We start from the raw sequence: 15,591 nt of genomic DNA, 5'->3' as shown, positions 1-15,591 counted from the left end.
GTTGTGAGGCTATTTCATTCTTCAAATGCTTTAAGTGCAATTAAAAGACAAATTTGGGAGCAAGTTTTTAAAGTAAAAGTTTCAGAATCACTACAAAAATGTGGTTGAGTTCATTGTTGAGCAGTGATACTTTTCCAGAGTAGGGCAGAGTCATTTCTGTTTTGACCTCTCAGTGGTTGAAGAAGGAAATTCAAGAATGATTTATAATTTGAAATTTTGGTTTCCTTTAAGAAAATTATCTTTGAGAGCTTTCATTAAAAATGTATGAAACAGGTCAATTAAAGATTTGAAAACATCAGTGGAAGAGATGTTCCAAGAATTGAATATCCACTAAATCTATCTCTCTTATGGATTAGCTAAAAAGAAAGAGGAAAAGATGATAGGACTAATCGCTTTTTAGTGACTAGTAAAAGAACACGTATTTGTTAGTCTAGAAACAGACTTTTCCTGACATTACATTTTAAGAGGCATTTATAGAAGAAATTCTCATATGTAGGAAATTTGAGTGGTATAACAGCAGTATCTTTAAATGTGGTTTGTGGAAGATTCGAAATTCTTTGGTCATTTTATAATGTTAAAGGCTCTTAAAAATTAAATTTATTTATTTTTGAATAGGCACTACTTCTCCATCATTCAAAATTCAAAAGGAACAAGTGGAATACAATGAAAATTCTCCCTCCCAAGCTTGTCTCCCCTAGCCACCCAGTTTCCTTCCCCATAGGCAACCAGTGTTACCAGTTTCTTATGATTCTTGTAATAGATGTTTGATTATATAAGATTCATTTATATTAATTTTCTATAGGGTTGGAATATTTAAAACATCTTGGTCTACAGTGGACTCATCTGTTCATTCTGTGAGTGTTAGAGCAATGAGTTGTCTTCAAGTACAGACACTCTTAGCCAAGAATTCTCAGTCTTAATTAGTTGCTACCTAGTTTTTTTCTGTGATTTCTTGTGATAACTCTTCATTTTCCAAAGTAGAATAAATAAAGTGTAATTTGTGGTAGAATAAAACAGTTTGACAGTTGAATTTAATTCATTTAGGAACACAAAACTTTGTGAAATATTACTTGAAATTAAAGTATTTTCCCTATAAAAATTATCTTTGTTATTTTAATTTTCTCCTATATAATTAAATATTTGCTTTATTCCTGGTTTACCATATGTTTGGTCCTTTTTTATTCTCATTTTTATAAGAATGGTAAGCTTGAATTCATATATGTATAAACAGCTGTTTGTGCCCTGCCTGCTCTCTGGTTATTGCTCCTCTGCCCAGCTCTGGCTCCGGCCGCACTGTAAGGTGTGGCTTTCCTGTACATCTCATGGCTATAGCTGGGCAGCTGGCCAGGCCATCATGGTTTACAATACATTGGTGTAAAGTAAAAACTTCTTTTTTACTTTGAAAAATAATTTCCTCCTCATAAGCACTTGCTTGTGCTTATGTGTGGTATAATATTATTTTAATGGTAACCTTTAGAATTTGCTGTACCTTCTTTGGAATAATAAGCCATAGGATAGAGTTATGAACCCATTATAACAGTAACAATAAACTTAAGAAATGCATGAGATCTGTGCAAAGAAAACTTCTTAAATGTTACTGAGAAGACTTGAAGAAGTACCATATTCTTAGGTAGGAAGAGTCAGCATCATAAGATGTCAGTTCTTTCTACGCTAATCTATAAATTTAACTTTATTCCTGTAGAAATTATAAGTTGTATCTTTTAAACCACTTATCCATCAAATACATAAACAAACTTGGAAGAATAGCCAGTGTAATTCTGAAAAAGAAGAGTGAAGGGTAGGAATAGTGATGTCTGGTCCAATGAAAGCATGTATATATATATATATATATATATATATATATATTTTTTTTTTTTTTTTTTTTTTTTTCTTCAAGAGACAGGAGCTTGCTCTGTTGTCCAGGATGGAGTGCAGTGGTGCAATCATAGCTCACGACAACGTTGGACTCCTAGGCTCAAGTGATCCTTCTGCCTTAGCCTCCTGAGTAGCTAGGACTATAGGAGCATGCCACCATGCCTGGCTACTTTATTAAAATTTTTCCGTAGAGACAGGGTCTTGCTCTGTTGCCCACACTGGTCTCAAACTCCTGGCCTCAAGCAATCCTCCTGCCTCAGCCTCCCAAGTAGTTGGGACTACAGATGCAAGCCACTGTGCCTGACTGTTGTGTTTTCAAAAAAATTGTCAGTGTGAACTCTTGGATTTAAACATACTTGAAGTTCCAGTTTGTTGCAGTTATCATTCTATTGACACATTTTTGACTAGTGTGAGCCTCTTCATGTTAATTCCTATGTCCTTTTGATACAAACTCTAGAGGTTATTAATTAATCAGTTAATTAATTAATTATAGAGTCTCCGTTTGTCACCCAGGCTGGAACACAATGGCACAATCATAGCTCACTGTAACCTTGAACTCTTAGGCTCAAGCAACCCTCCCACTTCATGCTCCCTCCTGAGTAGCCCTAGAGGTTTTTGATAGCTTCTTCAGTACTTTAATTTGGAAGATGTTTCAGAATTATCTAGTACATGACCTGTTGGTCATGGAATTAGTTGTATCAGGAATGAAAATACAGTATTTTACAGAAAAAATTAGTATTGGTTTTACAGATAACAAAAGGATAATAAGGGAATATTATGAATAGTTTTGAGGTAGCCAAATCAATATTTTTTTAAATGGACAACTTTCTTGAAAGATACAAACTATTAAAGCTGACTCAAGAAGAAATAGGCTGGGCGCGGTGGCTCATGCCTGTAATCCCAGCACTCTGGGAGGCCGAGGCGGGTGGATCGCTTGAGGTCAGGAGTTCGAGGCCAGCCTGAGCAAGAGCGAAACCCCGTCTCTACTAAAAATAGAAAGTAATGATTTGGACAGCTAAAAATATATATAGAAAAAATTAGCCTGGCATGGTGGCGCATGCCTGTAGTCCCAGCTACTCGGGAGGCTGAGGCAGTAGGATCGCTGAAGCCCAGGAGTTTGAGGTTGCTGTGAGCTAGGCTGACGCCACGGCACTCTAGCCCAGGCAACAGAGTGAGACTCTGTTTAAAAAAAAAAAAAAAGAAGAAGAAGAAGAAATAGATAAGCCTGTATCTATTAAAGAAATTGCATTTGTAATTAAAAACCTTCTTACAGGGCTGGGCATGGTGGCTCACGCTTGTAATCCTAGCACTCTGGGAGGCCAAGGTAGGCAGATTGCTTGAGGTCAAGAGTTCGAGACCAGCCTGAGCAAAAGTGAGACCCCATCTCTACTAAAAAATAGAAAAAATTAGCCAGGTGTGGTGATGTGTGCCTGTAGTCCCAGCTACTTGGGAGGCTGAGGCAGGAGGATCGCTTGAGCCCAGGAATTTGAGGTTGCTGTGAGCTATGATGACACCACTGCACTGTAGCCTGGGCAACAGAGTGAGACTCTGTCTCCAAAAAAAAAAAAAAAGGCAAAAAATAAAAACCTTCTTACAAAAATAGCTCTAGGCCCAGATGGCTTCACTGGTGAATTTTCACGAACATTTGAAGAAGAAAGTATATAATTCTACACAAACTCTTCTAGAAAAGAAGAGTTTTTGCTCAGGCTGGTCTCGAACTCTTGACCTCAAGCAATCTGCCTACCTTGGCCTCCCAGAGTGCTAGGATTGCAAGCGTGAGCCACCATGCCCAGCCCTGTAAGAAGGTTTTTAATTACAAATGCAATTTCTTTAATAGATGCAGGCTTATCTATTTCTTCTTCTTCTTCTTCTTTTTTTTTTTTTTAAACAGAGTCTCACTCTGTTGCCTGGGCTAGAGTGCCGTGGCGTCAGCCTAGCTCACAGCAACCTCAACATTTGCTTGCCATTTTATGAAGCCACCAATACTTTGATAACAAGACCATACAAGAAAAGAGAACTCCAGACTATTATCCTTCATGTACAGAGACCCCAAAACCCTAAACTAAACATTAGCAACTTGAATTTAGCAATATACAAAATGAATAATACATCTTCACTAACAGAAATGCAAGCCTGATTTAACTTTGAAAATCAGTCAATGTAATTCACCACACTAACAGACTAAAAAAGAAAAACTATATCATTATATCAAAAAAAGCATTTGATAAAATTCAACATCCATTTATGATAAAGATTCTCAGCAAACTAAGAATAAAAGGGAACTTCCTTAACATGAAAAAATAGCATCTGTCCAAAACAACTAATTTCATACTTAGTATTGGAAGAATGAGTATATTACCCCTAAAATTGGGAACAAGATAACGTTGTCTGCTCTCACCACTCTATTTAACATTGTTCTGGAAGGCAAGAATTAGAAATAAAAGATATAAATTAGAGAGGAAGCAGTAAAATGATCTTTATTTGTAGATGACATGATCATCTATGTAGAAAATTAGGAATATATCAGAAAACTACTAGAACTAATAAGTGAATTTAGTATGGCATGGGATATAAGGTCAATATACAAACATCAATTACATTTTATATACTAGCAGTGAACAGTTAGAAGTTGAAATTTTAAGAACACCATTTAAAATATTATCAAAAGAATATAGGACAGGGTGTCACAAACTATGGCCTATATTTGTAAATAATGCTTTACATTATTGGAACATGGCCATACCCTTTTGTTTACATATTGTATTGTCTATAGCTGCATTGGCGCTGCAGTGACAGAGTTGAGTAGTTGTGACAAAGAATGTAAAGCCAACAAAACTAAAAATATTTACCATCTGGCCCTTTACCGAAAAAGTTGCTGACCCGTAATATAGAAGAGCTTTAGGACCTCGAGGTAAGGGGAGGATACCTTATACAAGAAACAGAAAACATGAACCATGAGGAAAAGCATTTGTCTTCATCTAAATTAATAACATGTTCACCAAAAGATGTCATAGAGTGAATGGAAAAGCAAGTCCTCAAGAACTGTGGTCCCCAACTACTGGGCCACAGACCAATACTGGACCATGGCTTGTTAGGGGCCAGCCTGCACAGCAGGAGGTGAGTGGCGAATGAAGCTTCATCTGTGTTTATAGCCGCTCCCCATCGCTCACATCACCACATAAGCTCCGCCTCCTGTCAGACCAGTGGCAGCATTAGATTCTCACAGGAGTGTGAGCCCTACTGTAAACTGAGAGATCTAGGTTGTGCACTCCCTATGAGAATCCAATGCCTGATGATCTGAGGTGGAGCTGAGGCAGTGATTCTAGTGCTGAGGAGTGGCTGCAAATATAGATTATCATTAACAGAGAGGTTTGCACAGTAAATGTAATGTGCTTGAATTATCCCAAAACCACCCTCACCTCAGTCCATGGAAAACTTGTCTTCCATGAGACTGGTCTCTGGTGCCAAGAAGGTTGGGGACCGCGGCTCAAGAATGAGAGAAAATATTTGTAATACATAACAAAAGTCTATAAGAAGTCCTACAAGTCAGTTAGAAAAAGACAAAGTAGAAAAATGAGCCCAAGACTAGATCAGGCCCTTGATGAAAGTAGGAACCCAAATGCCCGGAAAACATTTTTATACTTAACCTGATTAGTGATCAAAGATGCAAAACAGCCGGGCACGGTGGCTCACGCCTGTAATCCTAGCACTCTGGGAGGCCGAGGTGGGTGGATCGCTCTAGCTCAGGAGTTCGAGACCAGCCTGAGCAAGAGCAAGACCCTGTCTCTACTAAAAACAGAAAGAAATTATCTGGCCAACTAAAAATATATATAGAAATCATTAGCCGGGCATGGTGGCGCATGCCTGTAGTCCCAGCTACTTGGGAAGCTGAGGCAGTAGGATCGCTTAAGCCAAGGAGTTTGAGATTGCTGTGAGCTAGGCTGACGCCACAGCACTCTAGCCTGGGCAACAGAGTGAGATCTGTCTCAAAAAAAAAAAAAAAAAAAAGATGCAAAACAAAGCCACAATTAAATGCCATTAAACATTCACCAGACTGGCAAAAGACAAAGGATTATAAAATTGATTACATAAAAATAGAAAGCTGCTTCTGCATGGCACAATCACCATAAAGCCAAATCAACAATCACCAGGCTAATTTACTTACTATATAAAGAGTTCTTCCACATTAGTAAGGAAAAGATCAATAGCCCAATAGAAAAATGGGCAAAGAATATGAAAAGGAAACATAAGTGAGTCTTAAGAGAGGTATATGGGCTGGGTGTGGTAGGTCATGCCTGTAATCCCAGCACTTTGGGAGGCTGAGGCAGAAGGATCTCTCAAGGCTGGAAGTTCAAGACCACCTGAGCAACACAGTGAGACCCTGTATCTACCAAAAATTTTTAAAAACTAGCCAAGCATGGTGGCCACATGCCTGTAATCCTAGCTACTTGGGAGGCTGAGGCAAGAGGTTTGCTTGAGCCCAGGAGTTTGAGGTGGCAGTGAGCTATGACACTCTAGCCTGGGCAACAGAGCGAGACTCTGTCTCAAAAAAAAAACAAAACAAAACAGATATGTGAAAGATGGTACACCTCTCTTGTAATAAGAGAAAAAGAAATGCAAACTGAAACTAAAATGAGACATCATATTTCACCTGTCAGATTGACAAATGTCAGAAAGTTGAGTAATACCACATGTTGGTTAGGCCGTGTGGGAACAGTCAATCTCATGCTATTAGTAGGCATATAAACTGGTACAACCTCTATGGAAAGCAAAGCATCAATATCTATTAAATTATAAATGTGCTTGCCTTTGACATGCAGTTCCTGTCTTAGGTTATGTAAAGAAACTACTCTTGTCACTATACAAATGACCTCCATGTTGCCAAATCCAGTGGTCAGTTCTCAGTTCTCATCTTACTTGACCTCCCAGTAGCATTTAACCCAGTTGATAATTTCCTCCTCCGCGAAACACTTTGCTTGGCTTCTTGTATGCCCCACTCTTGGTTTTCTTTCTTCCTCACTGGTTGTTCTTCTCAGACTCCTTTTTTTGGATCCTTTAAAACAGTAAAGAATCTCAGGGCTCAGGCCAGTGGTGCCCCAGGCTACTTCTCTGTATGATCTCATGTAGCCCCAAATTCCACATACTACCTCATGTTAATCTCCAGCTCTGACCTCTTCACAGAACTGCAGACTCATCTCTCCAACTGCCTTCTCAGCCACTCCACCTGTGTGTTGAATAGGCACCTCAGACTTAACACGTGCAAAATTGAACTGGTGTTCCCCTCCAGACCTGCTCCTGCATTGTCTTCCCCTTTTGTTGGATTTGCTCAGACCAAGGAACTTGAGTCATTGTTTTTAATAACAGATGATTAGAAATGCCCAAAATGTCCATTTTAATTCATTAAATAAATTAAATATGGTATAACCATATAATAAAACCCTCAGTGATTACCATATGATTTCATTTATATGACGATCCAGAACAGGAATAAATATGTATGTATTTATACTTATGCTGGAATATCTCAAGAAGTCTTCATGGGAAACTCCCCTAGGGACAGAGGTGGGAGAAAAGACTTGCTTTTCACTGTGTTCTTTTGTGCATTTTGAACATATGCCGCGTGTACTGTTGAAAAAATAGATTTTTTAAAAAGTCGCATTAGGAACCACAATTGTAGACACATACATGTGGTAATTTAGAGTGCTGTGTTAATACTGCAAGGATTTTAGAGATTTAGGCCACCTTGTGTAAAATCAAAAAAGCTGAAATCTGGAGATGTAAGATTTTTTTTTGCAGTTATACCTGATTGGTGTTAGAGGCAGACCTGTAACCCAAGTCTCCTGACTATCCTTCCTTCTCTGTAGACAAACATTTGTGGTTTAAACTTTGACAAATTAAATTGAAGTATGATTAATATGTTAATGCTACTTTGAGCACACAATACCTGCCTTTGAATTTACAGTGAGTGTCTTCTATATGAACCTGTATTTTGGAGGCTATTATTTGGCATGTAGCTTGGCAAAATCAGCATATTAATGAGTAGGGATTTTACAAGGTATTCCTATAGTTCTAAGACTGTGGGAAAATAATGCAGTTCATGGATGTCAGGAATGCTGTCACTGTGGCTTCGTTTGTTTGTTTGAAGAACCTCAAGAAACTGGAGGGTTCTAAATATGTCATTCACTCCATTTGACTTTCAGAAATTTCCTAGGAAATAATGCTTAGCATTCATCTTGGCCAATTATAAAGATCTTCTATGCCTATTCTAGAATATTCAAGCTGTACACAAGGTTTTAATATGAAACGCCTCCTCAGCACCACCAGTTGTACTGTACAGAGGCAATCACTGTCTAGTATTATGGCCCGTACCCTGGGGACTCATGCTTAAGACTGATATCTGTGTTCAATAGTTGGTGTTTGTGACTACCTCTTCATATTGTTCTGAAAATACCTTGTTACTCTCAAGATAAAAACTGTCAAAATATCTGTTCACAGCACAGTATGGTGTTTCTTTACTAGGCAGGGAATGCCCTCTTTTGTTAAATAAATAGCCTGATCAGCTAAGTAAGGTGAAGCAATGTTGATAAGGCATTTTGTAAATTGATTGTTTATCAATTGTTTATGTCTAGTGGTTCCTTTTAACAGTTTTTTGAGCCTCCCGTGTAGTAAAAAAAAAAAAAAAAAAAAAAAAGATGGCTTTAAATTTTTTAAATAGCTATTCAAAAAATAGGTTAAATGGCTTTAAAACTTTAGGAACCCAAACTTCTACTTCTTGGTCCTGTGATTATTGATTTACTTTCAACAAGTTATTTCACCTCATATTCAGCTTTATTCTTCCTTAAATGTTCTGTGGAATCATTGTAAATGAGAACTTGTGGCAGCTGTTCTTTAAGACATTGTGTAAAATGTAGTAAACTTGCATTTATTTGGAATCCAAGCAAGTACAGGAAACTATTCATTTTTATGTTGGTCTAATTTTGAAGAAGGGACACATAAACTATTAGAAAGGACTCACCTGTAGAAGCAGTTTGCAGGGCATATCACAGATTTGATAGGGTATAGCCCTTCTGCCATCTGGAGTACCAGCAGAACTCTCTGGCAGTAACGGCAGTGCGGAGGAGCCGTTTAATGCCAGGGCCCTCACATTGCATTGCACTGCATTGTTGGAAACAAGATCGTGTTAGATGCATTATTGCATGTGATTCTCTGGAAACTGTTAATATGTCTAACCATCTAGTTTGTTAATCAGGATTTCCTAATGGTATAGATTATCACCGTAGGTAATCTAATTTCTTTAAGGAAAATATTTCCAAAGCTTTAATCTGAGATATCTGGAGTATGTCTACACCCACTACACCCTTGGCAGAGGGAATGGAGACTTGCCCGACTACCAAGTGGGGTGGAGAGTGGGCAGGGGGAAAGGGGCTAGCTCCTCTAGCCAGAGAGCTTTGCAAATATATATATTTTCCCTTGTGTTAATCTCATTCTGGCTGGAAGATTCTGAGACCATTGTTTCCCAAATCACTGTCTCTTTGCCTCTTCCTAGCTGCAGTCCCACATTATATGATTTCCCACTAGAAATATTTCTCTCTAGAAATATTCATTAGACATTTCACTGAACCTTCAAATTTGTATGTTCAGAGGATGACTTCCCAACTCTTCCCTGTTGGTTCCCTCCTCCACTAACCCCTCCACATTCCCCTGGGAGCTGTTCCACCATTAACCCAGTCCACATCCAGGGGGACATACTCCCATGTCCTGTCAGTCACTTGGTCTTGTAGATTCTTCCTTCTGTGTATCAGGAAACCTGTCACCTCCAACACCTAGTATCTTAATCCTTTGTCAACCAGAATTACTGTAGAAACCTGCTCCATTAGCATGCTTTTCCTTTCTCCAGCCCATGTCAAAGTGACCTTTCTAAAACTCACATGAGGTTGTGTTATTTCCTTCTTTAAACAACTTCCCCATTGCCTTCAGCTTGAATCCAAACTATAATTGGACGCTTGCCTTTTTGTCCAGCCTCGATAAGTGCTCCCTTCTATATGCTCTGTGTACTCCTTTTGAAAACAACTGTTTGTTCATTCAGTTATTGGTCCATTCTTTCATTTGCTCATCAGACATTTATCGACCACTTACATGAATCAGGCTCTATGCTTCAGGATTGGGTGTGAGCTGTCCACAGAAGAGATCATTAGACATTTCACTGACCTTCCACAGGGTAGGCTAGGCTGTGATGCAGTAACAAATTTACTCTGAAATCTCATTATTTAACACAACAGAGTTTTGTTGTTATGATGCCTGTCAGTCATGGGTTTTCAGAAGCTCTGCCCCACACAGGAACTCTCCTTCATTTAGGGGCCCCAGCTTATAGCTGCATCAGCTGGAACTCACGGTCCTTGGGTACTGTGGCAGAAGAAGAAAGAGACTGGATGGGCTTTTTACTGCCTCACCTCAGAAGTGACACTTACCCCTTCTGGTCACATTTCATTAGCCAGACTAGTCACATGGCCCCATCTCACAGCAAGGGGGTTGAATACTGTAGGTAAGCACATGGAATATCTGGTGAGCATCGCAATCTCTGCCATAGTCACTGAAATATAATCACCTGACTATTTTGTCTGTCTCATCCATCGTATTTTAAATTTCTCAAGGGTTGAGGCTGTAAACTACCTTGCCTTTGTGTCCCAAACACATGGATACACAGTAGGTATCTTATGACATTTTTGTTGAATAAATGTCCTTCTTGAGCTTAGATTTAACTTAAGTCACTTCCTTTAAGAAGCCTTCCTATATCATCCCTCTGTCACGCCCCTACCCCACGTCTGGGTTAGGTAGGTGTCTCTTTTCAGTGTCATTGTGATATCCTGTCCATACCTCAACTGAAATACTCCTCACCCTGTATAATTACCCTTTGTTTCTTCCACTAAATACTCAGTTCCTTTAGGGCAAGGACTATGGCTTTCTTTTATATTCTTTAAAAAACTTAAATTTTAAAAATTTAAGCAATATTAAACAAACAAAAAAACCTCTAAGAAATAAAACATTACTGTTCCTGCTGTATTTCTTCCTCCTTTCATTACATTTATCCTTTCCTCATATTTCTTTATCCTTTTACTATACACATATCACTAATCAATACAATGATTTTCCCTCTGTGTCTGTATGGAACACAAGTTATCCCTGCCCCACCTGTTCATTTCTGCCTGCTCTGCAGAGCCATCTGTATCATGAATCCAAGAGTCTGTCTATAGGTGGGTGTGTTCCATGGGTCCGTTTATCCATCTCTACACCGATATCTCCCTCCTGTCTCAATGACTAGAACTTCAGAAAGGTTTGATGCCTGGTTCTCCACTTTGATCTTCCTCCAAACTGCAGTGGTTTTAATCTCTGCATCTCCTATTCCTGGCTCATGATTATGCTTAATGAATGTTTGTTGAATAAATAACACATTCTGCTTTTTTTTCTTTTAGTGTGTTATTTTCAGAATCTTTTAGGAGCTTTGCCATTTGGTTTATTTTCAGAGAATTTTATATTTCAAAATCAAACTTCAGAGTAAGAACTTACTGACCAGAATATGATTTAATGTTTTATCAGGTAGGAAGGAGCTAAATCCCTGGCTAAAATAAAGGATTTTTTGTTTTGTTTTTTGCAGTAAATTTTTGATGGGTTGTCAAGGAAACTTACTGAGGAAAGCTATTTCCCAGTAATAGCGTTTGCTTTGAAGTGTGACTACAAAGTAATGAGGCTTGCTTTCTCCAGCCTCATTATTACTTATAGTCTTACTTCATATAGTCATGCTTTGAATGTACAAAGCAATAGCACTTGCTACATTTACTAATTAATATTTCACAATGATTGAAATTTAGAAATTGAATGCTTGTACTTTATGCCAGAGTTTCCTTTTTTTTTTGCTTTAGCTTTGAAATGTTCCTGTAAAGGTTTTTCATTTGAACTATAACTTAATTGGATGGCCCTAGTCAGCCTTTGAAGCAATGCTTAGCTTTATAATGACTGGCAAACACTTTGCCAGGAAGTAGGAGAAGAAAGACTGTGTTGTGATTTATACAGCAAATCATGAAAGATTAACCCACTTTACTACTTTTTCTACTTAAATCTTCTTGCAGATTAGATAGATATGATTTAAATGCCTTTGTCTATAGAGTCTTTGGAGGACTTTTTTTAACTTTGTGATTGGATTCAACATGCATGCTTACATATGGGTTTAATTTTCTTTTGATAAGGAATGTTTAAAAATATAAGATTGGTCACAATTATTGAAGAGAATGAGTATAGCAATGATCCCCTTTTTTATGGAAATAGTATATTTGTAGTTTTATAATTTGTTAATATAAAACTAAGGATAACCTTCTGGAAGGCTGCTTGCTCTGAGGAAGAAAGTAATAGCACTAACTCCCTCAACTTTTAAAAAATTACTGTAATCTTAAAACTATGTTTTTAAAAATTGAGATGAAATTCACGTAACATTAAACATTTTAAAGTGAACAATTCATTGACATTTAGCACCCACCACTTGTTATCTACATTCTGAACACTGTCATCATCCCAGAATAAAACTCTGTTATCCATTAAGCAGTTGCTACCCGTTTTCCTCTTCCCTAGTCCCTGGTGACCGCCAGTCTGCTTTCTGTCTGTGGATTTACTTATTCTGCATATTTCACATAAATGGAATAATGCAATATATGACCTTTTGTGTCTGTCTGCTTCCACTTAACATAATGTTTTCAAGGTTCGTCCATGTTGTAGCATGTATCAGTAATTCATTCCTTTTTATGGCTGAATAATATTCCATTATATGTATGTGTCATGTTTTATTTATCCATTCATTCACTGTTGGACAATTGGGTCATTTCTGCTTTTGGCTGTTATAAATAATGTTGCTATGAACATGAGTACATTAGTGTACAAGTATTTGAGGACCTGTTTTCAGTTCTTTTGGGTATATAGCTAGGAGTGGAACTACTAGGTCATATAGTAATTTTGTTTAACTTTTTGAGAAACAACCAAACTCTTTTCCATGGTGGCTGGACAATTTTACATTCCTACCAGCAATGTACAAGTATTGCAGTTACCCCACATCCTTGCCAGCTCTTTTTGTGTTCTGTTTGTTTGTTTGTTTAAATTATAGCTATCCTAGTGGTTATGAAGTGGTGTATCATTGTGGTTTTAACTTTGCATTTCCCCAGTGACTAATGATGATGAGCCTTTTTTCATGTGCTTATTAGCCATTTGTATATCTTTTTTGTAGAAGTGTTGTTTCTGTTGTTGAGTTGTAAGAGTTCTTTATATATTTTAGATACCAGGCCTATATTAGATATAGAATTTGCAGATATTTTCTCTCATTCTGTAGGTTGTCTTTTTACATTATTGATAATGTCCTTTGTTGCACAGAAGTTTTTAATTTTGTTGAAGTCCAGTTTATCTTATTTTTCTTTTGGTGCTCATGCTTTTGGAGTCATGTGTAAGAATTTAGCATATCTTGCCAAGATCATGAAGGTTTAACCCTCTGCTTTAAGTGTTTTATAGTTTTAGCTTTTATATTTAGATTGTTGTTAGAAAGCAACCTTTTCTAAAAAAATAAAGAAAAAGAAAAAAGAAAAAAATAATAAAATAAAATATATTTAGATTGTTGGTCCCTTTTGAGTTAATCTTTTGTATATGGTCTGAGGTAGGAGTCCAGTGAGGACTCTTCTTTATTAATAATAGCAAAATTTCATGGAATCTCCCCATTGTACTTTCAGTACACTTTAATTGAACATGTATACAGACCAACCAAAACTATTCTAGGTTCTATCTCAGCATTTTAAATTATTTTACATTGTATTAGTCAAAGCAGAACTTATAAATATATATTTAAAATAGTACTTGTAAGTATAACACATTTTTTTTTCAGTCCATGGGCTGTATATATTGGTGACTTGATATGGATTCATCATAACTCCATGGTCTCTTCTGAGTCTACAAATTGGAGATTTTGTAGATGAGCATGAAAAGAATATATCACAACAAGGGAAAAAAAGGGGTAAGGGTAGATTTCCAAGGGCCTGTAGTTGCGGAGACCTCAAAGTGAAGAGGGGAAGATGACTGGAAGGCCAGGAACCGGAAGGCAGTGGTGGAATCTGTAAGGGCCAGAGAGGAAGTAGCACTTTCTTTCAGGCCATAAAGATGACTGCAGAGTAGAAGTGAAGTGCTCAGAGGGAATGTGGCTTGGAATAGGGATGGAGGCCCAGAAGTCATCATTAGAAAGTGATGGTTTAGGGAACAGTTGAGGATTCTTTTAGTTTTGGAAATAATGCCATCCCAACTCTGCCTCCAAATGAGGAGTCCAGCTGGTTTTGTTCAGCATCTTTCCTAGAGAGGCGCAAGTAAGGAAAAGGAACTAGGGAATTCTAGATTTTTATTTTAGCCATGCACAGAATGCTGGTTAAGCTGAATTAGTAAAACCATATCCTGTATCAGTATTTTGTCTGTGTTTTTGTTTGGTTTTCTTTCTATTTCTTAATAAAATTTCCTAGTTTAAAAAATTCCAGTTTTATCTTAGCCTAAAACGTAATGAGAGGAATTTTTCTACTTCTCATGTAGACAAGAGAGTTAGGTTCTCAGTGTGCACTTAGAGCCTAGGGTAGTGTGTTGGAGTTGTTGGCCAGTGAGCATCTGATGGAGCAGGTACTGGGACCCACAGGAGTGAGAGCCTGGAGAAAAAGTGTTGGGCCATGGTGGCAGCACAACCAAGGGCCTCTTTCCTTCTGGCCAGCCTTTGCAGTGTTCACAGGCTCATCAGTGCCTTTCTTCACCTCGTCAGCACTGTGGTCAAGGGCTTTAGAAACAGGAACAGGGAGGGGATAGATGGGACAAACGACTGAGGGGAGTCTGAGTGAGGATAGAGATAATGGCCTTCAGATGCCCTTCTGTTTTTACTAGGCAGATTGTCTACTTTTTCAAACAGAAATCAAAGCTACCTTGATTTGGAAAGGTATAAACAAGGAATGGGTCTAAGTTACTTTGACAAATGGTGCTTGAACTCTGAATTTGTATGAGTATGTCTTTTTGAATATTTAACCCATTCTGTGACCTCTGTGACTTCAGGTGCTACTCGTGAGCAGTAGTCGCCATCCAGACCGATGGATTGTCCCTGGAGGAGGCATGGAGCCTGAGGAAGAGCCAGGTGTGGCAGCAGTCCGCGAAGTCTGTGAGGAGGTATGCACGGAGAAGAAAGGGCACAGCTGTACCTTGTAATCATGAACCTGTCCTGTGTGCACACTTCTTTAGTTTATCAACACTCACTGAATAGACAAACTCATAATCACAGAAAGATGGCATTTAGTGGTTACCATGTGCCTCCTTTATTAAAGGGGTTATCGAGTGGTGACATGGTAATATTTATCAGGCACTCTATGCAAGACGAGAGCTCGAGGTAGTAAGTATGTCTAATTATACTAGACAGCCCTTAATGACTTCCCATGAATCTTTTCCAGCTATGCCCCTGTTACCTGTGATAGAAGACCAAGAATCAAATAGTTCCCAAGCCCTAAGAAAGGAGAGGAACAGGCTGCATTAGTATAAATGGCTCATTCTTATTAACCTTTGGATAAGGAAAAGGAGGAGACCTTTGTTCTCCAGTACTTCCTGGGTCATAGCCATGGAACTGGCTGTGGCTAAAGCAACAATTCTGTTAGCCAGAAGCTGTTAACGGTGCAA

At 38.1% G+C, this 15,591-nt stretch overlaps 1 protein-coding gene across 2 annotated transcripts in view; it reads left to right on the top strand.

Annotated features, from left to right (window-relative positions):
* Positions 1-15,591, top strand: part of NUDT3 (nudix hydrolase 3) — a 101,255-nt gene that overhangs the window by 38,901 nt on the left and 46,763 nt on the right. For both annotated transcript variants that reach the window (XM_045543516.1, XM_045543515.1), the window contains exon 2: positions 14,980-15,090. In XM_045543516.1, the coding sequence (XP_045399472.1) occupies positions 14,980-15,090 (111 nt within the window). The remainder of the gene's footprint in view (positions 1-14,979; positions 15,091-15,591) is intronic.

Source organism: Lemur catta, chromosome 2 (assembly GCF_020740605.2).
Source record: "Lemur catta isolate mLemCat1 chromosome 2, mLemCat1.pri, whole genome shotgun sequence".
NCBI classification, from domain to species: Eukaryota; Metazoa; Chordata; class Mammalia; order Primates; family Lemuridae; genus Lemur; species Lemur catta.
This window is presented reverse-complemented; position numbering and strand designations above follow the sequence as displayed.